We start from the raw sequence: 27,499 nt of genomic DNA, 5'->3' as shown, positions 1-27,499 counted from the left end.
GCTGGAGAAGAGTTTTATGAATCCCATCAACTTCCTAATAATAATAATAAATATGATGATGATGTTTTTATACCTTGATTTCCTTTACCTGATGGAGTCTCAATTGTCTTCCTTTCCTCTCCCACAACAGACACCCTGTGAGATAGCTAGTGTTGGAATTCTGTACCTATCCTGCAAGTCTTTTGCAATTATCTAAGTTACAGTCATTACACGGTTATATATGTTTACCTTTTCTCTATTGTCTGCCTGCCCTAGGAAGAGGAACTTGGCTGTCTGCCAATTAAGATAAAGGGGGGGAGGGGACTGTTTGTTTGTGTTATTGGTCAGCTAGTCAGGTGACTTCCTTTGTCTAGGTAGCGAGAGATCAAGAAGAAGGAGGAGTCTCCATTCTTAGCAATGTGACTTTCTTAGAGATAAGATGTAGCTAATAGACTTTCTTATTTTTCCCTGTAGTATTTAGAGATAAGATGTAGCTAATAGACTTTCTTATTTTTCCCAGTTCCCCATTCCTGTAGTAATAAAGTTATGATTTTGTTTTTATACTAAAAGGCTCTCAATCTCATTTTGATCCAACAATCCATTGAACTGTTTGGAATATAAAAACTGATTTCCCAAACAGCACCTTTAACAGCTAGGACTGAGAGAGCTCTGAAGAGAACTGTAACTGGCCCAAGGTCACTCAGCAGGCTTCATGTGGAAGACTGGGGAATTAAATCCGGTTCTCTGTGTTAGAGTCTGCCACTCTGACCCACTACATCGTGGTAGCGGGTTCTAGATCTAGTGGGATCTAGATCAAATCAATCCTGAACTCTCCCTAGAAGTTAAAGTGAGGCTATCATGCTTTGGTCCCATTCTGAGAACAGATAAGTCAGTGGAATAGGCAATAACGCTAGGCAAAGTTGAAGGCAGCAAGAAAAGAGGAAGACAGTCAAGGAAGCCCCAGCCCTCCGTTTGCAAGACCTGAGCAAGGCTGTTAATGACAGGGTGTTTTTAGAAAACACTAATTCATAGGGTCACCATAAGTTGTGAGCAACTTGATAGTACTTAACAAGGGCTCACTTTGTAATAGGAGCTCCTTTGCATATTAGGCCACACACCCATGATGTAGCCAATCCCCCAAGAGCTTATAGTAGGCCCTGTAAGAAGAGCCCTGTAGGCTCTTGGAGGATTGGCTACATCACAGGGGTGTGGCCTAATATGCAAAGGAGCTCCTGCTACAAAGTGAGCCTTGTACTTAACACACACACCCAATTCACCTTCCTTGCTGAGTCTGAGGCAGATTACAGAATTAAAATATGCAGAGCTTTTTTTTTTGTAGGAGAAGCCCAGCAGGAACTCATTTGCATATTAGACCATGCCCCCTGACACCAAGCCAGCCGGAACTGGTTTCCTGTGCGTTCCTACTAAAAAAAAGCCCTGAAAAAAGCTGAGGGGGAGCACTGGAATACACCCTGTCCTGAATGGTCCAGGGTAGCCTGATCTTGTCTGACCTCAGAAGCTAATGAGGGTCAGCCCTGGTTAATACTTGGATGGGAGACCACCAAGGAAGTCCAGGGTTGCTACACAGAGGCAGGCAATGGCAAACCACATGTGGTCCTTTCGTGCCTTAAAAACCCTACAGAGTTGCCATGAGGCACCTATGAGAACAGCACTTTTCACACACACAAAACATACCACCAACAATGCAGTAAAACTGGATTGCAGAATTAGAGAACAGTGGAATAATAGCAGTATAATTATGTCCCGTAAACACTGTGCCCAACAGAAGTGCCTAAAATGTTTCAGCTGCACTTCTCCTTAGGCCTAGAGGCTTCAATGGACTGAGAAGAGAAGGATTGTTACCAGGGCTTTTTTTTTTTGTAACAGGGACTCCTTTGCATATTAGGCCACACACCCCTGATGTAGCCAATCCTCTTGGAGCTTACAGCAGGCCCTGTACTAAGAGCCCTGTAAGCTCCTGGAGGATTGGCTACCATCATATTAGGTGTGTGGCCTAATATGCAAAGGAGTTCCTGCTACAAAAAAAGCCCTGGTTGTTATTGTGCTTAGGATTGCAGAAATGCAACTTTGGGAAATAAATGTGTTCACTTGGGCTGCTGGCAGAGTGCAGATTCTGTTCTCCAACCCTTCTGCTGATTGACTGCTGCAACTAACGAGACAGCTTCATGAATCCTTTATGGGCTGTGACAGTTAAGCCCGAAGATGCGGCGGGTAGGTGTTCGTTTCCTCAACAACAACAAAGAAGGCCGTTCTGTGCACAAGCGGTGCAGGTGATCTTTGACTGCTCGCCGGTGCACGCTGGGATTTCAATGTGGACAAATGGTCTTAGGTGAACTCAGCCTAGTTGAAAGAGAAACCGCTGCTGTACCAGGTTGTTCCGCTCTGTCTCCAGTTCCTTATTATCCCCTTGGCCGTTCTGGGGAAAGCAGCTGTGGCAATTAGATTGCTGCAGTTCCCTCTCTAGTCCTCCTCCCCTTTCCGCTCTGGGCGGGACGATTGACAACTTTTGCTCCTGGGTATTGTCAGAGGTGGTTTGAGGAAGCTGACTGTTCCTGTTAAAGGTTGGGGTGTCCATCTCAATTAGTGTTTTTGACTATTGCTAGGGAGGACGTCATCATCTTTGTTTGCTGTCAGGTTTATATTGTAAGGGATCATAGCAAGGGATAGGCAACTGGTGACCCCTCCCAAGCTCAGGCCAGCCCACCCGGAGTTTCCCATCTGATTTCTAGCATTACCTATGATCCCAGGGTTTCCACACATTGCGCATCTCAGCGGCTTTCTTTCAGGTGCTGGGAAAGGGTGCTCATGAAGTTCAACTATAAAAAAAGCCTTATATTTTTAAGGAAGTGCAATAAAAAGCTGTTTTCTCTCTGCAGTAAGTCCTTTGGTCACTATTTAGCGGGGTTCATCTTGGAGAACGTAATGTGAAGTTCTTACAAACTTGCACTCCTGCAATATCGCAAAATCCCACAAGCCCCATTTCAGGTTTTGTTTCATAGTATCATACCTGTGAGCTGGTTAGGAGAGAGATGAATTTCCAGGGAAGGCTTTCACTAATATCAATTAGGAAGTCCCTTCTACAAAAGAGGCTTGAACGATGCTTTCTGCTGACCATCTTCTTTGCACACTAACTCGAGGATATAGTGTGAAAATCCCCGACCTGGATAGCCCAGGCTAGCCCGATCTCGTCAGATCTTGGAAGCAAGCAGAGTCAGCCTTGGCTAGTATTTGGAAGGGCAGCCTCCAAGGAATACCAGGGCTGTGACACAGAGGCGGGCGATGGCAAACCACCTCTGAAACTTCTCTAGCCTTAAAAACAAGTCTAGCTAACCACCTAGTGGTGCATATTGGTAAAAGAGCTAGAACTTCTGACTTCCAGAGAATCTTATACCGTTTTCGCACACAGCTAACCTCGCAGTCACAATCCTGTTCCCTCCGCAGCGTCCGGTCGGATTTCCCACCATCTGTGCCGGAGTTACAGGAAGTGCCGCAGCTGCTGCGTAGCAAACGTAAACTGGGTTTTAGTGGTTTACGTTTGCTACGCAAGAGCCATGGCACTTCCTGTAACTCCGGCGCAGATGGTGGGAAATCTGACCGGACGCTGCGGAGGGAACAGGATTGTGACTGCGAGGTTAGCTGTGTGCGAAAACGGTCATAGGGTCTCCTGGCTACAGTAAACACAATGCCTGATGATGATGATGATGATGATGCAAAAAGTCCCCCTCAACTAGGGTTGCCAGGTGGAGGATGATCCTTGTGTGTGCCTTGTGGGTGTGACACAATGATGTCATTGCACCGGGCACGTTGATCGGGGGATGCTCTAGCAATTTGGGTTGAAACTCTATGGCACCAGAGTTTTAACCCAAATTGCTAGAGCACCCCTACACAATGCATCTGGCACAATGACATCACTTCTGGTGATGTTATTGTGCCGGGAACATCAGGCATAATGGAACTCTTTGGAGGCGGGGATCTCCCCAGATGCCAGCTCTGTGCTGGCGAGCTGGGAGCTCCAAAACTGGGGGGACCCCCACCCTCAGTGGGAGGCTGGGAACCCTCTCCTCAACTGGGGTTGCCAGGTCCCCCTGGCCACCGGCAGGGGATGGGGGCCCATTTCAGAGGAACACGTTCTCTCTTTCCTTCGATCAGGACACAGCTTAGGTCCAGCATAGTTTGCTCCTCAGTGACTTCTGCAAGAACAGATGGGGAAACCGCTCTTTGCAAACAGTTTGAAGGAAACTGAGATTACGCATAAGTCACTCAAACTGGTGCAGACTTGTAGTGCCCTCCCCATCCCGTCCCACAAGACAATCTCAGGTCATGAAATAAAAAAAAACAACCTAGTTAGTTTCCAAAAATGACATAAATAGACCACCTCAAGGAAATTGGCTTGCAGACGGGTCAGTTCCTCTGGAGCCCTGGTACAATTTCCCCCTCCAAACAACACTTAGAGCATTTGTGTGCTTGTGCAAATTTGAGCTCCAACGCCCTGGAAACCTTTTTCTCACAGGTTTGTGCTACTTTTTTGGCGTCTCAGAAGCCATCCAAAGGCAGGAGGTCACACAGAACTTTACTATAATTATAACTGAGCAGGTTCTCTGGAGAGGCGGCATAGAAATGTCCTAACTAAATAAAGCCATCGCTTTTAATAGCTATGGTAATTTTATTTTCTGCTTATTGGTAGCAAAACTGGAGCAACTCAAAGACAAAGCAGAGATTTTTCACACAAGTGGGGTTATAATTAGGGTTTCCAGCTCTGGGTGGGGATTTGGGGGTGGGGCTTGGGGAGGGGTGGAGCCTGAGCAGAGTCCATTCGCCAAAGCAGCCATTTTCTCCAGGGGAAAGGATCTTGGTCATCTGGAAATCAGTTGCAATAGCAGGAGATACACAGTTGCCACCTTCAGGTTGGCAGCGCTAGGTAGAACTCAAGTGTTCTGAAAAAATAGTTAATTGTATGCTTAGAAAAAGAAAAGTGTCCTTTCGCCCACTGTCCTGACAAGCACCGTGTGTGTGTGTGTGTGTGTGTGTGTGGATATTAGGGTCAACGGATGTGTGTTGAGCAGGAATGTGTGAAGTCTGGGGTCCTGTAAGCTTTTAAGGACTTTGATGCTAGAATATTCCAGGAAAGTAATTAATTAGAATACTTCCTGTGTCCTAATTTAATAATCTCTGAGGATGCTTTAAATGGCACTTTGTGATTGAATGAATGTTTCTATAAGTAATGGAGACAGAAGTTTTGCTAATTACAATTTATTTTATTATAGTTGTTTGGATATGGTTTGATATGGTGTTCTGCAGCTTTGGCATATTTTAAACTGTAAAGGGGCAGATCCCCTAATAAGAGGGTATCCAGACATTGGCTTGGGAGACACAAATGCGTCTGACATGCCACCTGTGGCCCTTGTGAACATCGGGTTGCCAACCTCCTGGCGGTACAGACAACACAAAGAGATCCACGGGATACAGGAGAACCAAAATGATAAATACTGTGAACAAATTCACTGACACCAATTAATTCCTAATATCAATTGTTAGTTTATAATAAATATTCAAAATCCAATATATAAATCCAGAACAGACAAGTTCAAAAAGTCTCTTTAAAGTGTACAATGACAAGCTCAATGTTGTTGTTCTGTCACACAGTCGAGTCCGACTCTTTGCAATCCCATGGACAAAGTCATGCCAGGCCCTCCTGTCTTCCACCATCCTCCGAAGTCTGCTCAAATTTGTGTACAGTTGTGTACATCAGTAACACTGTCCAGCCATCTCATCTTTTGCCATCCCCTTCTTCTTTTGCCTTCTGTCTTTCCTAGCATCAGGATCTTCTCTAGTGAGTGCTCCCTTCTCATTTGGTGGCCAAAGTATTTGCGCTTCAGCTTCAGCATTTGACCTTCCAGGGAACAGTCTGGGTTGATTTCCCTTAGGACAAGCTCAATAAGTCTCTTTAAAGTGCAGTTGTCTTCACTATTACTTCATAGAGTGAGAAGAAAGTGCTTGCGCCAGTCCTTTGCCAGTTGAATAAAGTGCTGGCAAAACTCTTGTGAATTTCATTTACCAAATAGTTTTGATAATGACATGGACATGAAATGCAGCCTCTGACAGGTACTGTCGACCTGTGCAGCCATTTTCTTATTATTCTTTCTCAAAGAGGCATCGTATGAAGTCCATGCCTATAAAAATATACACATCAATAACCATGCCACTAATCCTTAACTTATAATAGTTGATATTCATAATACATATCCACACCAGTACTTACCATTCCAGAAAGGACAGCTATGTCTCTAGCACAATTTTTGGAGAAGACTCTCAGTGGCACTAAACAACTGTTTACCTATGTATTACTAATCAATGACACCTGTGCATTTTCGTAGAGATGCAATACATAACTGAGAAGGCAGAACATGCCATCAATACATTTTTCTTTCATAAATAACAATATTTTACAGTATTTAACCTTGTAGGGACTGGGGAGTTGAACTTGTGTATCCAAAATGTTTCTTCCTGTAACAGCACATTATAGATATCACTACACCTACCTGTGGTTCCTTGGTATTTGTACAGCACAAAATACTCCATATCCACAGTATGGTTATTAGACAGAAAATGTTCTGTAAGGGAAGCCTCTTGAATTTTATGCTTTATTCTTGAACAATGTTCCAATATCCTAATTTTAATCTGTCTCGTGGGACTGCCTATGTAGATTTTGTTACATGCACATACCACGACATACACAATGTTATGCATGTTGCAGTTGCTATAAAAAAAACTTTAAAGGCACTGTAACATCAATATTAGAATGAATAAATCCCTTTGTTTGTAAAATTAATGGGCACATGAGACATCACCCACAGGGTGATGACCAGTAATTTACTCCCTGATGGTTGGTCTCAAATGAATGTCAGAGTGAACACTAAATCCCTTTTTATGCATCTAAAGCTCAAGTAGGGCAAGAAATGGCACCCTGGAACATCCTTAGAGAAATGCCAGTGCTTAATCACAATTCTCTTAATAGTGTTGGAGAATGGTGTAAAATCAAATGTGCCTGAAATATTATTTTCCTGGTTTTGTCTTTGTTCTACAAACAGTTCAGTATGATCAACCTTATCAATGCAGCTTGTGGCTTGCTGATAGGGTTGCCAAGTCCCCTTCACTTTAGAGTTTTCTCTCCCAAATTGCTAGAGCATCCGGAAAAACCATAGAGTTTTCCCAGAAATGCCTAGAGTGGCCGTCACGTGACATCACCGTCATGATGACATCACTTGTGGGTGACATCATCACTCCAGTGATGTTGGGGGAGGTTGGGAACCTCCAGGGTGGGAAAACTCGTGCTCGGCCCAGGGGCTTGGCAGCCCCACTTGTCGAATAACAGTCAGTGGGTAGTCACATCCCTCAAACTCCCTGAACATAATCCTGCGGTCCCTTATATAATGTCTTATATTGGTGGACTCTCATTTAATTCTTAGAAATTGACTGAACCAGAGATTTTTATCTTAAATGATTAGATGGAAAGAATGGAAATGTAAGTAGGAGCTTTTGTCTGCTGCTTTTCTATATAATCACAAAGCTGGTGGATTCCTCTCAGTCACACAGCTGGTGGATTCCTCTCAGTTCTGTAAACCTGCATTTCTAGAAAGGGGATTAAATCATTATCTTTCTTCCCTGAAAACATAATGTCTGTATGTATAGTGTTAATCCATTGTACAAATGGTTCCATGCATTCACATTTATTTAGAATAAAAAAAATTGTCAATATATCACTTATAAATCATGACCTGCTCAAAAACAGATTGTTGTCCTTATTATAAATAATTTGATAATTACAAAATTACAAAATAATTACAAAGATTTGCCATGCTGGGCGCGAAGCTGCTGCCTATTGCGATACCTCTTACTTGCAGATAAAACTCCTCAAATCTGAAGTAATTTTTCTCAGATATTATATCCATAAATAATGTATGTGTGGGGTGGTGGTGGGAGTCAGAGCTGTGGTGCAGTACTTCCTTTATTAGTCTATGAGCTTCCTCCAGTGGGATGTTAGTGTATTCGGACGCCACATTGAGCATCAAAAGAACCACTTCCCATGGTATCTGTGCACCTTCAGCCTTCTTAATAAACCCCCTACTGTGTTGTATACCTGATGAAGTCTGTTGTACAAAAGGTTTAAAAAAAATCAACATGTTTAGAAGGCAGCTCCAGTAGTGAATTAGAACCATATATTATAGGTCTACAGGGAGGCGGAAAAACCAGCTTGTGTATCTTTGGTAATGTATAGATTATGGGAACCCATGGAAATTCATTGTACAAACACTTATAAGTTTATTGTCAATTATGCCTAACTATTCAGCCTCTGTAAGTATAATTCTAATAATACTAGTCACATGCTTAGTTGGATAATTGCTAAGCGGTGAATAATTATTAGTACCTGACAGTTGTTTCCTGACCTCCAAACAATAATCAGACTTATTTGGATCACCACTGCTTCCCCTTGGTTGGCTGTTTTAATTATAGTTGTAACACCTTGTCTTAAATCTCTAAGGGCTGTTCTATCAACGCAAGTCAAATTCTGCCATCATGCATGAAAGGATGGCTCTGTTTCCTTAATGTCCCTTAAGACCACTTTTTCAAAAATAATTATTGATGTGTCACTTATGTTGGGAACATAAGTGGATCTCGGGTGAAACAGATTCTGTAATCTAGTCTCAGTTCCATCAAAGGTTTTCCTCAACTTAATCTACTGCACTAGCTTAAATAAATCAACCTGTGTTTTAGAAGAGTTGTACCTGAGTGTTAAAGCTGCAGTTCTAAGCTCTGCTCATGACTTGAGTTTGATCTCAGTGGAAGCTGGGTTCAGATAGCCAGCTCGAGGTTGACTCAGCCTTCCATCCTTCTGAGGTTGGTAAAATGAGTACCCAGCTTGCTGGGGGGAAAGTGTAGATGACTGGGGGAGGCAATGGGAAACCACCCTGTAAAAAGTCTGCAGTGAAAACATTGTGAAAGCAACATCACCCCAGAGTCGGAAACGACTGGTGCTTGCACAGGGGACTACCTTTACCTTTTACCTGGGTTTTGGTACAAAACCTAAACCCAGGCTAAGCACCTTAGTTTCTACTGATGACAGTGATCTAGATGAAAGATTTATAACTATGACCGATTCCTCACTAGCAGTTGGTGCATCCCCAAGCTTCTGCTTTGCCCAGCTCAAGTGATCAATTCCACACCAGTTGCTGCAAGGGTGCATTTTGATATACGGCTCCCTCCATTTTCCTTTGCAGCTTCCTGTTCCTGTTTTTAGAGTTCCAGAAGCTGTGAGGGAAATTGGAGGGAGCCATGGATCAAAATGCACCCTCACAGCAACTGGTGAGAAACTGATCGCTTGAGTCAGGGTAAGCAGAAGCCCGGGGGTGAAGCAACTGCTAGTGAGGAATTGGTCCCAGTCTTGCGGCTCCCCTGCTTCCAGGGACCTTTCTGTAATTTTTTTTTAATTACTGTTTTTCTTATGCTGGTAACCCTTCCACTGCCATCAGAATCCTCCGTGGAGGTGGAGCCAGACTCCTTGCTTTCCGAAGTATCAAGATCAGAAAATGACTGTGCTTGGTCTGCTCATGTAACCCTCTTTTTGTTCCTGCTGGGCTTTTTCTACCCAAAAGCCCTGAATATCATTCAGCTTCATGTGTGTTCAATGAATATCGTGAGAAGCAGGGGTGGAATTCTAGCAGGAGCTCCTTTGCATATTAGGCCACACCACCTGATGTAACCTAAGAGCTTACAAGGCTCTTTTTTGTAAGCTCTTAGAGGATTGGCTGTATCAGGGGTGTAAAATGCAAATGAGCTTTTGCTAGAATTCTACCCCTGGTTAGAAACATTTTTCATTCTAACATCCAGCCTAATAAGAAAGCTCCATAGAACCTGAGAGAAGATGGCACAATGTTTTGTGTAGTAAATGATATATCTGACTTGTGAGTCCCTCACACAAAAGGGCTGTCTAAGGTTCAGCAATGGTAGGGAGAGAACCTTCCATACTCAGAGGTACTCTGGCGATTTAAAAAAAGCTTATAGTTATATCTTTAATATTAATAGCCAAAATCTTAATATTATTGTAGGCATGTGTTTGGTGGTGTGAAGTGCAGGGCATACAGAGTTCATGTGGCTGTTTTGAGAGTCAGTGTGGTATAGTGGTTACAAGCCTTGGGCTAGTACCTGTGTTTAAATCTCCGCTTGTACCATGAAAGCTTGCTGGGCAACCTGTGCCAGTCGCAATCTCTCAGCCTGTGAGGATCAAATAGAGGAGAGGAGAATGCCGTAAGCCACCTTGGGTCCCCATTGGATGAAGAGAGGTGAGGCACAAATGGAGTAAATAAATAAAGAAATAAATGTTGGTTTATGTTGATTGCAAATGTGACTCTCCATGAGCCACAGAATAATAGCTTATATATCCTGGAGCTGGTGTGGACATTTGGGTTTGGAGCTGCCCACCCCGATTCCTTCCCCCTTCCACATTTTGCCATGTATCATGGGAGGTGAAAAAACTGTCAGCATATGCTTGTTGGTAAGACTTCAGGCTGGAATCTCTTCCAAGTGATCTATGACAGTTCATGATCTGTGACAGTTCCTGGCAGCTTCCATTATCTGGTTCATACTGGTTCTGTCCAGAGTAATTGTGCCTATGCAGGATGACTCAGCACTGTGTGCTGATTGGTGCTTCTATATTGCTGTATGTATATAACTGTGAATAGCCTGTACAGTTCATCTCTGCTCTCAAACGTGTTGTCTGGCGAAGCACTTTGTCAAGTATATATCAGAATAACTATAATACTTGTAAACTTGTAAATAAATGTAAATAGTTAGCACAAGTCAATGTGCAACTGTTCCTGTCTATTACTAAGCCTCACAACTTCAGAGCATACCAGCGAATACGCCAACAAAAACATGCTCCCCTCTTTGCTAGGATTGCCAACCACCAGGCGGCACCTGGAGATTTCCCATTATTACAATTGATCTCCAGACAACCAAGATCAGTTCCCCCTGGAGAAAATGGCTGCTTTGGAGAGTGGACTCTATGGCATTGTACCCTGCTGAGGTCCCTGTCCTCCCTAAACCCCACCCTTCCCAGGCTTCACCTCCGCAAGTCTCTAGGTATTTTCCAACCCAGAGCTGGCAACCCTACTCTTTGCTATTGTTCCAGGTTGGTTGCCAGATGGGCATCAGCAGTCAACACTTGAGGGCTGTTGTTTTCCAGACCTAGATAGCTGAGCATCAACCAGGTAGGAAGTGTATATCTTGGGCTTATTTTGAGTAGGAATGCAATTCTGGTGTCAGGGGTGTGGCCTAATATGCAAATGAGTTCCTGCTGGGCTTTCTCTGCACAAAAGCCCTGTGTGAAACAATGGTGAAATCAGGGGGTGTGACCTAATATGCCAATGAGTTCCTGCTGGGCTTTCTCTGCACAAAAGCCTTGTGTGAAACAATGGTGAAATTAGGGGGTGTGGCCTAATATGCCAATGAATTCCTGCTGGGCCTTTTCTACAAAAAGCCCTGTGTGAAACAATGGTGAAATAAAGGGGTGTGGCCTAATATGCAAATGAGTTCTTGCTGGGCTTTCTCTGCACAAAAGCCCTGTGTGAAACAATGGTGAAATCAGGGGGTGTGACCTAATATGCCAATGAGTTCCTGCTGGGCTTTCTTTGCACAAAAGCCCTGTGTGAAACAATGGTGAAATTAGGGGGTATGACCTAATATGCCAATGAGTTCCTGCTGGGCCTTTTCTACAAAAAGCCCTGTGTGAAACAATGGTGAAATCATGGGGTGTGATCTTATATGCAAATGTGTTTCTGCTGGGCTTTTTGTATCAAAAAAGTCCTGAATATATCTACTCACAGAGTGCCAAAACTCAGCATTCTTGCACAATTGAACTGTGATGGTGATGGTGGTGGGAAGATTTCCCAATCCATTCCCCCCTGCTCATGTGGGGGGCGGTTGTGTGTGTGAAGACACCCATTCCCACTTTCATCCACACCACTCAAGGAAAGAACGCTGTTTATCCTTCCACCCACTTCTTTTTTAAAAAAATATTTCAGTGATAGTCCACATTTCTTGCTGAAACACGAATCTAAATGTATGACGAAGGGACCTTACCTACACAGGGTTGACCTGACGCCTGGCAGATGCTCTCTTTTGAGGAATGGTGTGAAGAATGCTGATGCTCCCCCCCCCCACTCCATGCTTTGTCACTTGAGGACTCCATGACATTATCTAATAAGCTTATGGAAGTGTTGACAAGCTGACATATTAGCAGCCTCTAATTTAGTTATTGTTCTTCGGTTGACTTGGGGGTGGGCTTTTTTTGGTTGTTTTTCTGAGAAGTGACAACAGTTGCCAAGTCAGTTTGTTTTCCCCTCAATGCTGATTCCGTTAAAAATGTATGCCAGATGTCTTGGGAAAAATTCAAAGTTAGTGGGGGGGTCACTGGGTCCAAAAATGGCGTGAGCTCTTCAGGGGTCTTTACGGTCGATCTTGACCCTTGAGGGAATGGTAAAGGGTTTCGAAGTTGCCACCTGCTGATTTGTCTGTTGAAGAATGCCTGCACGGGAAGCTTTTGTTCATTGTGGCGGTGGAAAGTGCTGGGCCGCCCATTGGTGTTTCCCAAGGGAAGAGATAAATAGATGTGGTTTGCCATTGCCTGCCTCTGCATAGCAACCGTGGACCTCCTTGGTGGTCTCTCATCCAACCACTAACCAGGGCCAACCCTGCTTAGTTTCCAAGATCTGATGAGATCAGGCTTGCCTGTGCCGTTCAGGTCAGGACTGAAAGCACATTCTAGAACATTTCCTTGGTTTTTGAGGAGGAGATTGGATTTATATCCTACCCTTCACTACCCAAAGGAGTCTCAGAGTAGCTTACAATCTCCTTTCCCTTCCCTTCCCCACAACAGAGACCCTGTGAAGAAGGTGGAGTGGAGACAGCTTTTTCAAGAAACTGCTTTTGAGCAGAACAGCTCTAAGAGAGTTATGACTGACCCAAGCGTGCATCAGCAAGTGCATGCAGAGGAGTGGAGAATCAGACCTGGTTTTCCCAGTTAAGGGTCTACACACTTAACTTCTACACCAAACTGGCTCTCTAGTGAGAGGTTGGCCAAACATCTTGAGCTTCCCAAGTGCCTGCTTGAACTGAGAATGTAACTTTGGGAGCGGAACCTAGTGAGAGGGGAATTTGGGAAGGGATCACAGCAGGGTATAGCCCAGTAGAGCCCACCTACCTGCCAAAGCAGCCGTTTTCTCCAGGGCAACTAATTTCTGTAGCCTGGAATAGAATCATAGAATCACAGAGTTGGAAGGGAGCTCTAGGGTCAACCTCTGCACAATGCAGGAAACTCACAAATACTTCCCCTAAATTCACAGGATCTTCATTGTTGTCAGATGGCCATCTAGCCTCTGTTTAAAAATCTCCAAGGAAGGAGAGCCCACCACCTCCCGAGGAAGCCTGTTCCACTGAGGAATCGCTCTAACGGGCAGGAAGTTCTTCCTAATGTTGAGTCAGAAACTCTTTTGATTTAATTTCAACCCATTGGTTCTGGTCCTGTCTTCCGGGGCCACAGAAAACAATTCCACACCATCCTCTAGATGACAGCCCTTAAAGTACTTGATCATATCACCTCTCAGCTGCCTCCTCTCCAGGCTAAACACCCCCAGCTCCGTCAACCTTTCATCATAGGACTTGGTCTCCAGACCCCTCACCATCTTTGTCGCCCTCCTCTGGACCCATTCCAGTTTGTCTATATCCTTCTTAAAATGTGGTGCCCAAAACTGAACACAATACTCCAGGTGAAACATTGAAATACTGAAATATTCTGACGGAAGACTATAAGATAGCATACTGAGACTGATTGATGTATTGATATATTAGTTGTTTTAATTATGTAAATTATTATTGTATTTTAATCCTTGAATTTTATTGTTAGAATTTTTATGTTGTGAGCCACCCTGAGCCTGCTTTGGTGGGGTAGGGTGGGATTTAAATCAAATGAAATGAAATGAAAATGAAAATGTGAGTCTTACAGAGCAGAGTAAAGCAATACCATTACATCACGTGATCTGGACACTATACTTCTGTTGATACAGCCCAAAATTCCATTTGCCTTTTTAGCCACCGCATCACACTGTTGACTCATGTTCAGCATATGATCCACTAAGACACCTAGATCCTTTTCGCACATACTACTGCTAAGACAAGTCTCCCCCATCCTATAACCATGCATTGGATTTTTCCTACTTAAATGCAGAACTTTACATTTATCCTTGTTAAAATTCATTTTATTGATTTTAGCCCAGTTTTCCAACCTGTCAAGGTCATCCTGTATCCTGTTTCTGTCTTCTTCTGTGTTTGCAACCCCTCCCAATTTAGTATCATCTGCAAATTTAATAAGCATTCCCTCTATTCCTTCATCCAAATCATTGATAAAGATGTTGAACAAAACAGGTCTCAGGACAGATCCTTGATGCACTCCTCTCCAAGAGGATGAGGAACCATTCACAAGCATTCTTTTGGGTGCGATCTGTCAACCAGTTACAGATCCACCTAACGGTAATAGGATCCAAACCACATTTTACCAACTTGTCAACAAGGATAGTATGTGGAACCTTGTCAAAAGCCTTTCTGAAATCAAGATAAACGATGTCTACAGCATTCCCCTAATCCAGCAAGGTAGTCACTTTCTCAAAAAAAAGAGATCAGGTTAGTCTGACATGACTTGTTCTTGAGAAAACCATGCTGGCTCTTAGTAATCACATCCATTCTTTCTAAATGTTCCAGGACCAACTGTTTGATGATTTGTGCTAAAACTTTTCCAGGTATAGACGTCAAGCTGACAGGTCGGTAGTTACCCAGATCCTCTTTTTTCCCCTTCTTGAAGATGGGGACAATTTTCGCCCGCCTCCAATCTTCTGGCACCTCTCCTGTTCTCCAAGCATTCTCAAAAATAATAGCCAGAGGCTCAGAAATTATATCCGCAAGCTCTTTTAGAATTCTTGGATGCAATTCATCTGGACCTGAGGACTTTTCTCTACAAGCACTGGTGATTTGTTTATATTTGTCCTTGGTTATAAGGCCCTCTTTCCAATTCCTAAAGGAGTCTTTTTTATTTCTCAAGTCTTTAGAGAGCTGTTTATGGAGCCACTTCAGCTTCTTTAGGCTTTTTCCATTTTTTCTTCTCATAGGAATCGTCTGTGATTGCACTTTCAGTATTTCGCTTTTAAGAAACTCCCACCCCTCCTGAACCCCCTTCCTCCTAAGTATTTCTGACCAGGGGATTTTACCCAGCATAGTTCTAAGTTTATCGAAGTTTGCCTTTCTGAAGTCTAACCTATAGGTCTGACTACGTATAGCTTTTCCCTTCTCTAAGACTGTAAATTCCAAAAGCACATGGTCACTACCGCCCAGGGTGCCCACTATTTCCACTTCTTCAATCAATTCTTCCTTGTTGGTGACAATCAAATCCAAGATAGCAGATCACCTTGTTTCCTTCTTCACTTTCTGGAAAAGGAAGTTGTCAGCAAGACAAGTCAGGAATCTATTTGATGTTTCATTTTTAGTAGAGTTGGACTTCCAACAGATGTCTGGGTAACTGAAATCTCCCATGATCACTGTATCCCTTCTCATTGGTCGTTTTCGCACTCACCTTCCGCTGGCGCAACCCCCCTCTTCACCGCGCAGGATCTGCGCGGATTTCGCACTAAACGCTGCGGAGAAGCCAGAAAAGCCGGAAGCTCCCGTCGCAAAAGCCGCGCAAACGCCAAACTGCTTTTTGGCTTTTTCAGTTTGAGCGGCTTTTGCGCCGGGAGCTTCCGGCTTTTCTGGCTGCTCCGCAGCGTTTAGTGTGAAATCCGCGCAGATCCTGCGCGGTGAAGAGGAGGGTCGCGCCGGCGGAAGGTGAGTGCGAAAACGACCTTGGAGAACTTTGCAATCTGCTGTAGAAGTATCTCATCCAGGTTCTCTGCCTGACTTGGTGGTCTATAGCAGACCCCCACAATAATATCACTGTTATTTCTTACTTCTTTATTTTTACCCATAGACTCTCAACTGAGTTGCCATGCTCAGATTCACATATTTCCTTACAAGTATATACCTCCTTCACATATACTGCTACGCCTCTGCCTTTTTCATTTGCCTGTCCCTTTTAAATAAGTTGTACCCCTGAATCCTAATATTCCAGCTGTGAGTGTCATCCCACCAAGTTTCAGTAAGGCCTATTATATCATAGTCTCCTTCCTTTATTAGGACTTCCAGTTCCTCCTGTTTGTTTCCCATACTCTGTGCATTAGTGTAGAGACATCGGAATCCATGATTTATGCATCTCAAGGGTTTAGTTTCTGTACAAGCCTGCAAGTTAACATTACCTAGCGTATGTGCCACTCTTTGAAAATCTTTAATGTTCTTATCCCCGGTTTCTGGCATCATGCGAGGCTTTCTGGCATCATGTGAGGCTTATTGTCTTTCTCCCCCATACAATTTAGTTTAAAGCCCTCCTTATTAGGTTAGCAAGGCTGTTACCAAACACTCTTTTTCCTACCGCCATAAGGTGCAAACCATTTCCCAATAGAAGACCACCATCTCGAAAGCGTAAGCCATGGTCCAGAAATCCGAAACTTTCCTGACGACACCATCGACGTAGCCAGTCGTTTATTTGATGTATTGTTCTTTCTTGTCTTAAGCCATGGCCTTCAACAGGAAGCACTGATGAGAACACAACATGTGCGCCCAGCTCCTTCACCTTCTGACCCAGAGCCACATAGACTTTTCTAATACGTTCAGGGCTATGATGGGAAGTATCATTTGTTCCCATATGGATCAGCAAGAAAGGATAGTAAGCCATGGGCTTGATAAATCTTCCAATCCTTTCTGTCACATGGAGATGGCTTGTAATCCTGGGGAAATCTCCAGCTATGACTTGGAAGCTGGCCAACCCTTCTCAGAGTTCCTATTTTTAGGAGTGATCTTAATGCATCTGGGGATCTGAGGAAACTTGAAGATGGAGGTCCAGAATCACTCAGACTATCAGCCGTAGGGTAGTTGGAATCCCCACCATGCTACAGTTGATCATCCTCCCTCCCACTCTGCTGAAGTCTCAGGCAAAAACAGGTGATCAGCAACAGTGATGGGGGTTTCAGGGAAGCAGCTGGGGGCAGCTGGCTGCAGGGCAGTGAGGGCTGCCAGCATGTGCCCCGCAATGCAGAGCCCATGGCAGCCACCTGAGGTGTCCCAAGGCCAGTAATGTCCCTGAACATTTTCTCCCTGTAAGCATGCTCCTTTGCTTCTTACACCTAAAGTTATTTTTCATGATGCTGCCAGTGCAATCCTAAACACAGATGCATCTTTCTATGTTTATTAAAGTCAACAGACTTAGTGGGATATAACTCTGTCTGTCTATCTGTCTGTCTGTCTGTCTATCTGTCTATCTATCTATCTATCTATCTATCTATCTATCTATCTATCTATCTATCTGTCTGTCTGTCTGTCTGTCTGTCTGTCTGTCTGTCTGTCTATCATCTATCTATCTATCTATCTATCTATCTATCTATCTATCTATCTATCTATCTATCTATCTATCTTATCTTATCTTATCTTATCATCTATCATCTAGTACTGCTTATATAGCTATTGCCGTAAGCAGAAGTTAGAATAAAAAATTATTTTAAAAGACCTTACTCAGTATTATTTCCCTTGTACTTGATTATTGCGCCTATGCATTTTGCTACTGAGAGGGTGACACGATCATTTGTATCCAAAGCAGCCATGACTCCTGGATTTGCTCACTTCAGCAATTCCCTATTTTTAAGTAAAGGGGTGACTAAATTAGTCCTCAAGGTGTTAAATAGAGGGCGCTCCATCATCATATGTTGATAGTTTCAATTTCATCATATGAGCATCTGCATGTCCTATTAGAGTATGATACTCTTATTAAACCTGCCCTCCAAAAACCACCAAGGGAAGAGTGTTCATTCTTGCCAAAGTAAAAGCTCTTCTTAGATTTTGGAGTGTCAATTGATAAAAATAGTGTGTTGTGGAGTATAACTCTACTGAGCAGTCCCATGTGCCTCTACTTAGTGTCTTGAATGGCCCAATACTCTTATTTGCAAGCCCAAGGTCTTGGCTACCCTCTGGCATGGATTTCTGTGTTAAATGGACTCCTGGTGACTGATGCATAACTAGTTCATAAAAAAACTGCCTTGCAGTTCAGAAGTCCAGCTGCAGGGCAGGAATCCCTTGAGCTCCTGTTCCTCCACATTCAAAACATTTCACATCACATCTAGTCAAATACCACAATGTGCAATTCTCCGTTTCTTTTCCCAGCCACAGCCACTACTTGCTGACTCACTGACAGTATATGTCCTTGCAAATTTGCTCAGATGCAGACGGTGAGATCCCACCACACAGGAGACAAACCAAATGCTGCTGTTACCTGGGGAGCGTTTTGTATCTAGAGGTACAGCGCCACCTACTGTTTGAGATGCTGCCTTCTATTACTTGTACTCCACGCTTAAACACATAGCACAAGGCAACCTTGCTATGTTACCGTCTTTGGAAAGTGCGGTTTAATGGGCGGGGAGGCAAGTAGGGAAAAAAATTGACCTATTTAGCACAGTTGCTAAGCAGATGAACCAACCGTCGATGGGCATGTAGTCGAATAGCAAATAGCTACAAAAGATGAAAAATTGAACTAAACTTTTTAGTGTACTTACATGTGGGTAGATTCCCGTCTGGTATTATTATTGTATCTATGTATATCTCCCCCCCCCCCCCCCCCCGTTTTCTAGTTATTGATGCAGGAGTGGAATTTGACTTAACAAAAAGGGAGGCTGTGCTATCCATCTGTCATAATCTGGATTAGTACCAGGGCTTTTCAGAATGTAAGCTTTCATCAGATAAAAGCTTACATAAAACTTTGTTGTTCTTAAAGGTGATACTTGATTCCTACTTTGTTCTATTGCTTCAGACCAACACGGTTGCCCACTTGGGCATTGTTTTCTGCGAAGGCTTGGAAGCTGGGCATGATGCTGTCCAAGTCTGGAGTCAGTGGAGGTTTGCCCAAAACACTGATGGGCTACTTTCTAGCAGCAACTTGCACTAAAGTTGTGAGTTTGTGTAAGTGCTATCAAGTCCCATGCAACTTTTGGGCAATCCTATGAATAAATGACCCTCTGAAACATCTTTAACAGCCTTGCGCAGGTATTGCAAACTTAGGACTGTGGCTTCCTTTATTGAGTCAGTGCTTCTCGTATTGAGTCTTCCTCTTTACCTGCCACCTTCAGCTTTCCATAGCATGATTGTCTTTTCCTGCAACTATAGTTAGGGTTTATTTGATTTTTTTTTAAATGCCAGGCCCTCAGTGTTTAGCTCCCTTTTTGTAGCTCTGCTGCTTATGAAGATAGTTCCTGATTAAGAAGCTGCCCAGAGCCTGAAACAAAACGACAAAAGCCGATATACAATAAAAGCATTTTATTGTGGCGCAAGTCGGTTTTGTGGCGCAGAGTGGTAAGCTGCAGTATTGCAGTCCAAGCTCTGCTCGCGACCTGAGTTCAATCCCAGGGGAAGCTGGGTTCAGGTAGCCGGCTCAAGCCAGCCTTCCATCCTTCCGTGGTCGGTAAAAGGAGTAGCCAGCTTGCTGGGGGGAAAGTGGAGATGACTGGGGAAGGCAATGGCAAACCACCCCGTTAAAAAGTCTGCCGTGAAAACATTGTGATGCGACGTCACCCCAGAGTCGGAAACGACTGACGCTTGCACAGGGGACTACCTTTACTTTTTTAGGATTTTATAAGGAGATTATAGAACGGGTAAATTGGGATCCTCCAAAACAGCAGTTGCCATCTTCCCAAGGTTTTTACATCTACAGCTCAAAATGCTCAGGGTGACTTTCTCTTTCTCAACATGTCCAAAATTCAAACTGCTTTGTAGGATCTCTTAGTTTTTTCCCCCTTCTTGTTGTCGTCACAGCAGACATACAGTGACCCCTAGTGGCTGTTCAAGGCAAGAGGCATACAAAGGTGGTTCACCGTTACCTGCCTCTGTGTAGCAACCCCAGACTTCCTAGATGCTCTCCCACCTGAGGAGATTGGGCTAGCCTGGCTATCCAGGCTCTGCCCTTCCTCCTAAATATGTACAGGTGTGACATTCCAACAGATGCACAGAGGTTTCCATCCACTGAGGTCTTCAAACTGAGATATTCAAACTCTTCTTATTGTCAGGTGCTAAGTTAGCCCCGTGGTGCAGAGTGGTAAAGCTGCAGTACTGCAGTCTGCTCTCTCTGCTCATGACCAGAGTTGGATCCCGGTGGAAGCTGGGGTCAGGTAGCCAGCTCAAGGTTGACTCAGCCTTCCATCCTTCTGGGGTCAGTCAAATGAGTACTCAGCTTGCTGGAAGGGAAGTGTAGATGACTGGGGAAGGCAATGGCAAACCACCCTGTAAAAAGTCTGCCGTGAAAACGTTGTGATGTGACATCACCCCAGAGTTGGAAATGGCTGGTGCTTGCACAGGGGACTGCCTTTACCTTTAAGATAGGCAAAACCCAGAGGTCGACAAACTTGTAACTTGTAAGAGCTTATGTAATTTGCTGTTTTACCCTCACAAAAACAACCTCGTGGATATAAATATTTGAATAAATGGAGGCAGAGGTCATTTCGTAGAAAAAGAGGTGTTAGCTCATTAGCACTACTCATTTGCATATACCACACATCTCTGACATCACTGGAAGGTGTACTAAATTATATCAGCTCAGCATATACCTTAAAATGCTTCTTGAATTATGATTGTCATAACAAAATCTTACTCCCATTGTACTTTTAAAAATTCTTTTCTCCTACGTGGCCACAGTGGCATGATGAAGATTTCCGTCTGCTTTATATGTTTTGGTTCTTCCCCCATTTTTGGTGGGGAAAAATATTAGAAAATTTGTCAAATCTTAGCAAAATTCTCGCAGGGGGGTTGAGCAATGGAGCCCAGAAACAAGTATTGGGGGGGGGGGATAAGAAAGAAAGAGCACAATAAAATTTAGAGCTCCTGCCCAAAATTGAGGCCTGAACATAGTAAAATGTGTTGTTTGAAGGCCTCAGATTCAGCAGGAGCTCACAGAAGCGCAGCTCCTGAACCTTTCTGACAGCCCCCCTCCTCCTTCCCACCTACCTACCTTGTCCATTGAATAGTAAGTGCAGCTGCATAACAATTTATTTATTTATATTTTATTCATTTACGTTATATTTATATCCCACCCATTCTATGCAGACTCAAGGCGGCTAACAGCATTAAATACACAATAAGCAATATTAAAACAATAAAACAATCAAATAAATTGCAATGGTGCTGCAATCCCTGGATTAGAAGAGTGGGCAGCCAGCTAGCCACCAGGAGTTTTGCCACGCCCTCAGCAGCACTCATTAACCCCTCGAGAAGTCCATGCCACCCTTTCTTCACTTCTTATGTGATTTTGGGTAGCGGGTGGCTTGCTGGCCTTTTGACTGGGGGGAGGGAGCGGCCCAGGAGAGCCCCAGGTGAGCAAGACCTGTTTGGGCTGTGTGGATGTCTAGCCAGCCCAAGTAGGCCTCGCTCACCCGGGGCTCTCCTTTCTTGCATCGGGTTGCTTTTGGCTGGGGGTGGTGGCGGCATATGCTAATGAATTATGCTAATGAGCTCCATCACCTTTTTTTTTTTAAACAACCCCTGGTTGTTTGCATGCTTCACTTCTTCCAGCTTAAGGGGACCAATTGATTTCAGGGGTGGCCAAATCATGGCTCGGGAGCCACATGTGGCTCTTTCACACACATTGTGTGGCTCTTGAAGCCCCCAGCATCCCATCAGACAGCTTGAAGAAGGCATTAGTCTCTTTAAAACACTTCTCCAAGCCAAACTAGCTGGCTGCTAGGAAAATGCATTTAAAGGTAAAGTTGCTTTTTTTCCACCTTTCTCTCCCCCAGTCTATTTTCCTTCCTTCCTTCCTTCCTTCCTTCCTTCCTTCCTTCCTTCCTTCCTTCCTTCCTTCCTTCCTTCCTTCCTTCCTTCCTTCCTTCCTTCCTTCTCTCAGACATCTAAAATTTATTCTATGTGGCTCTTAAATTAAGCAAGTTTGGCCACCCCTGGTCTAGAGCATCCACTTTCTGGCCTGGGTCTTGGAAAGATGCCAGTCAGTGACATTTCTTCTCTTTTCTCCTTCTCTAGAGTGATGTCCTGCAACGGCGCACATGATGTTCAGCTTCAGCACGTGTTCCATCAATGCTCACATGCTCTCTGAGGCAGGCTCTTTTCCTGCCAGCGGGCCGACGGAGCTGGACAGCGATGCTCAGAGATACGTCCTGGCCCTGCCGGAGGAAGAGGCATGGCGGGAGCACCGGCTGGGCCTGATGCAGTCGACTCCATCCTGCAGCTTGCTGGAGCCGGAGGCCTTGACGGACAGCCTGGTCTCGCGCGCTGCCAGCTCCGATGCCCTCTACGAGCTGCGGTCGCAGGAGCGGGAGTCCTGCCTGGGCTTGGATGGGAGCAGCACCTTGGACGTGGGGCAAAGCCGCCTCCTGCCCGTGAGCCCCGAGGTGATCAAGCGTCGGCGAGGGGGCCTGATTGAGCAGAGGGACATAATCAAGGCCCACCAGGCGCACAAGATGCAGAGCACGCCCCAGGCAAGGCGGAAGGAGTGGGAGTAAGTACAAGGCTCGAAGCATCTTCTCGCCCGGCCTCTGAACCTGGCGAGATGGGCGGGTGGCCTGGGCGACTTTCTGCAGCAGTTCTGTTCAATGGCACATTGCTAAGGGGAAGCCGCTTTGTGTGTGATGTGCCTTTTGTTGACGATACTTGGCAGAGTGTTAAGCAAAAAGGCAAAGGTACGAAGCAGCCAGTGCACTCACATTTAGCTTTAAAAGTAACCATAAGAACATAAGAGAAGCCATGTAGAGCAGACCAATGGCCCATCTAGACCAACACTAGACACAGTGGCCAAGAAACCCAGGTGCCATCAGGAGGTCCATCAGTGGGGCCAAGACACACACACTGCCACTGTTGCTTTACTTATCTAGTGAGGAAAGGGTAACTTGGAAATAGTGTTCCCTCTAAACTGAGTTAGCGTGAGCTAGCTCACAGATTTTTAGCCTCCAGCTCACACATTTTTGTCTTAGCTCAGGAAGGATGACCCCAGAGCACACTAATGTATGCAGACTATGAATTGCAGAAAGTCTCAGAACAACCAGCAAATTCCACAGAACAATCAGCACAGTCAACAACCATCTTCCTTATCTTCAAACCCCTTCCAACCCTCCCAGCAATTAGCACAGAACAATGTTCACATTCAACGGCCAGTTTCCTTATCACTACCCTTCCAGGAAGCCCCACCAAACACTGGGGACATCCACAAACCAATTGCCCTTTCACCACACCCCCTCCAGCCTAGAAATAGCAGCTCTCCAGCAGCCCTGGCCCCACTCAATGCACAGCAGCCAAGAAGGTCAGAGCGCCTGCTCCGGCTGCAACACCACTGAGGATGTTCTCCGCAGCTGAGAACGAAACGTCTGGAAGGAAAACTTTCTCCAGTAGAACACGGCACTTGAGCCTGAAAGATTCTACAAACCCTAATGATGTTACCAGCCGTGAAAACCTGAAATCTTTGATAATGTCTGCAGTAGCACACAACTTTAATGCCAGGAGCCCACAAAGTAGAATTTTTGCCCACAAGACTCTGCAGCTTAGAGGGAACGTTGGGAAAGTCTTAAGGAAACAGGAAAGGATAAACATCCCATCTGACTTCTCTAACTGCATGTTTACTCTCTGAGGTCTGAAAAGCAACTGGTGAGGAAGGCTAGAAATTCAGACAAAGGATCATAAAGTGGTAACCCAATGCTTTCTCCCTAGTTCATCATCAGTGTATTGATTACCCAATTAAGGCATTCCAATACTGGCTAATATGCATGTTGACACCTAGCTTTTGGCAGGAAATACGTGCAGGTAGCCCATTGCCTCTACCTCTAGACTAACTAAGCGTAAGCATGCATAAACAAACAATTAATTATCTCATGACTTCAGGAAGCGAAGTTGCCAAAACCCATCAGTGCCATCCAGTCCCAGACGACTTATGGCGACCCTGTAGCATTTTCAAAGCAAGAGACCAACAGAGGGGGTTTGCCATTGCCTACCTCTGCATAGCAACCTTGGACTTTCTTGGTGGTCTCCCATCCAAGTACTAAGTGGCACTAAGTACTAAGCAGGCTGACCCTGCTTAGCTTCCAAGATCTAAGAGACTGGACTAGCCTGGGCCTTCAGGTTAGGGCTTAGTAATTGTGTGCTGTCAAGTCAGAACCAGCTCATGGCGACCCCAGGACCGTGAGGTTTTTGAGGCAAGAGGTGGTATGCCATGGACTTCCTCTGCGTAGCAACCCCAGACTTCCTTGGGGAGTCTCCCATCCAGGGCTTTTTTTTTGTAGCAGGAACTCCTTTGCATATTAGGCTACACCCCCCTGATGTAGCCAATCTTCCAAGAGCTTACAGGGCTACATTAGATTCAGAATGAGCTCCAGAGGTCCAGATTCTTTACAGCAGTGGAAACTTGGAGGATTGGCTACATCAGGAGTGTGTGGCCTAGTATGCAAAGGAGTTCCAGCTACCAAAAAAAGCCCTGCTCCCATCTAAATACTAACCAGGGCTGATTCTGCTTAGCTTCTGAGATCTGAGAAGATCAGGCTAGCCTGGGCCATCCAGGTCAAGGCAAACTCACTTTAGAACACCTTTCTGCTCTCCTTTGCCACCGAATATGTAACCTGGCTATTTGAGATGATAAGACAGAAAACCAAGAATACTGTCCTGTTAAACTGGAAGGACTGTCCAATTTGGGACTCCAAATATGGTAAGATAGCTGACACGAAGGGGGAAATAATCAATTCATCTCATCTTCTTTTGTGATGTTGATGATATAAGGAAGGCTCTGGTGCTTCATGGTTTCATTTTTGAGAGCCAGTTTAGTATAGTGATTAAGAGTGGTGGACTTGAATCTGGAGAACTGGGTTTGATTCCCCACTCCTCTACATGCAGCCAGCTGGGTGACTTTGGGTCAGTCATAGTTCTCTTATATGAACATATGAAGCTGCCTTATACTGAATCAGACCCTCGGCCCATCAAAGTCAGTATTGTCTACTCAGACTGGCAGTGGTTCTCTAGGATCTCAAGCTGAGGTTTTTCATGCCTATTTGCCTAAACCCTTTTTAGTTGGAGAGCCAGTTTGGTGTAGTGGTTAAGTGTGCGGACTCTTATGTGGGAGAACTGGGTTTGATTCCCCACTCCTCCACTTGCACCTGCTGGAATGGCCTTGGGTCAGCCATAGCTCTGGCAGAGGTTGTCCTTGAAAGGGCAGCTGCTGTGAGAGCCCTCTCCAGCCCCACCCACCTCACAGGGTGTCTCTTGTGGGGGAGGAAGATAAAGGAGATTGTGAGCTGCTCTGAGACTCTTCGGAGTGGAGGGCGGGATATAAATCCAATATCATCTTCTTCTTCTTCTTGGAGATGCCGGGGATTGAACCTGGGACCTTCTGCTTACCAAGCAGATGCTCTGCCACTGAGCCACCGCTTCCCATCCCTCCCTCTTAGAGTTCTCTCAGCCCCAACTACCTCACAGAGAGTCTGCTGCAGGGAGAGGAAAGGAAGGAGATTGTAAGCCGTTCTGGGACTCCAGGTGAATGGAGGGGTATAAATCCAACTCCACCTCCTCCTCCTCCTTTTTAAAATGTAAATTAAAAAAAAAATACACACTTGAATGAGCTGCAGCTCTGACTCCAATATAACCAGCCACACAAAGGGGAGAAATCACACACACACACACGCACACATCCATTTTGAATTTCTGAAAGCATACAGGTTCTTCCTTGAGCAATGAGAATTATCTCAAACAATGCCATTACAGTTAAAGATGCCACAAGAGTGACAGTAATAACAAAATTAGAATGTAATGTACCAACTATATAATGAGAGTCAATTAGGTTGATGGGTGTATGTAACCAATCAAGTAAGTCTCGATGGGCTGAAAGAATTAGTTGGAAAGGTGGGAGGGCAGGGAAAAAGAAGATAAAGTTTGAAAAAAAGGAATGACAACTTAAAAAAAAACCCTAATAACATCAAAGGTTGAAGGAGCTGGGCATGTTTAACCTAGAGAGGAGGCAGTTGAGAGGTGATAGGATCACCATCTTCAAGTACTTGAAGGGCTGTCATATGGAGGATGGTGTGGAGCTGTTTTCTGTGGCCCCAGAAGGTAGGACCAGAACCAATGAGTTGAAATTAAATCAAAAAAGTTTCTGGCTCAACATTAGGAAGAACTTCCTGACTGTTAAAACGATTCCTCAGTGGAACAGGCTTCCTCGGGAGGCGGTGTGCTCTCCTTCCTCGGAGGTATTTAAAGAGAGGCTGGATGGCCTTCTGACAGTGATGAAGATCCTGTGAATTTGGGCTAGGTATTTGTGGGTTTCCCGCATTGTGCAGGGGGTTGGACTAGATGACCCCAGAGGACTCTTCCAACTCTATGATTCTGTGAAAGGCATTAGAATGACCAAACCATTAAAAACATAGCCAACTAAAACTCTGAGTATAAAAATGGCAAAAAAAAAGCAGCAACCGCTGAACCTGCAGTGGGCATTTGGTGTTGTTTACAACAAGCTCAGTTCTGAACGGGCCTACCATTTCCACCTCTTCCTTTCGCACCAAGGTAAAGGTAATCCCCCGTGCAAGCACGGAGTAGTTACCTCCCCATGGGGTAGCTAGTGTCGGCTTTTCCGCATGGCAAACAAAAACTGGTTTTTAGAGGTTTCTGTTTGCTGCGCGAAAAAGCCAATGCTTGCATCAGCCCCTGGGAAGATAGTGTGAAATCGGAAGGAAGCCCTGCTGAGAAGAGGAATGCGAGAGCGCCGTAAGGTGAGTGGGAAATCGGCCTGAGTCTTTTCAGATTCAGAATGAGTTCCAGAGATCCAGATTCTTTACAGCAGTGGAAACCCCTCCCATTCCGCCATCTCTGCAGCTCAACTATCCCCATAGGGTGCCCAATACCTGCCTGTAAAGGTTTCTGAGTCATGAGCTACTGAAATATAATTGCCTCATACCAGTGTTCCCATACTTCAAACGATGAATAAAAACAAAAATCTCAGCCATTCAAAGCAATGGCATTATTTCATAGACTCTCAAGCATTTTCAGGGATTAATTCAGGGTTTTAATTACACCGCAGTTAAAATGTATTGTGCTGCACTTATGCATTTGTCATGTTTCACTCTTCTGTATTTTTAAAAGTCAAGGTTTAGGCATTAAAAACCATGCTACTTTGGCTTTTTTGAGTTATCTCAATAGGTGTGTAAACTAGAGTTGCCAGATCTTACCTGACTCCCATTGGGCGAGCTTCTTCATAGAGTCCCACCCCCCGCCAATGCTAGAGCAGGGGTGGCCAAACTTGCTTAACATAAAAATCACATAGAATAAATGTCAGATGTTTAAGAGCTGCATGAAC

The 27,499-nt window shown here is 44.6% G+C and overlaps 1 protein-coding gene across 1 annotated transcript in view; it reads left to right on the top strand.

Moving 5' to 3' along the window:
* The window catches only part of CACNA1E (calcium voltage-gated channel subunit alpha1 E), a 605,524-nt gene that overhangs the window by 830 nt on the left and 577,195 nt on the right, over positions 1-27,499 (top strand). Inside the window, exon 2 of the mRNA XM_060232603.1 lies at positions 22,201-22,675. Within this exon, the coding sequence (XP_060088586.1) occupies positions 22,224-22,675 (452 nt within the window). The 5' untranslated portion in view covers positions 22,201-22,223. The remainder of the gene's footprint in view (positions 1-22,200; positions 22,676-27,499) is intronic.

Source organism: Heteronotia binoei, chromosome 2, assembly GCF_032191835.1.
Source record: "Heteronotia binoei isolate CCM8104 ecotype False Entrance Well chromosome 2, APGP_CSIRO_Hbin_v1, whole genome shotgun sequence".
Taxonomy (NCBI): domain Eukaryota; kingdom Metazoa; phylum Chordata; class Lepidosauria; order Squamata; family Gekkonidae; genus Heteronotia; species Heteronotia binoei.
This window is presented reverse-complemented; position numbering and strand designations above follow the sequence as displayed.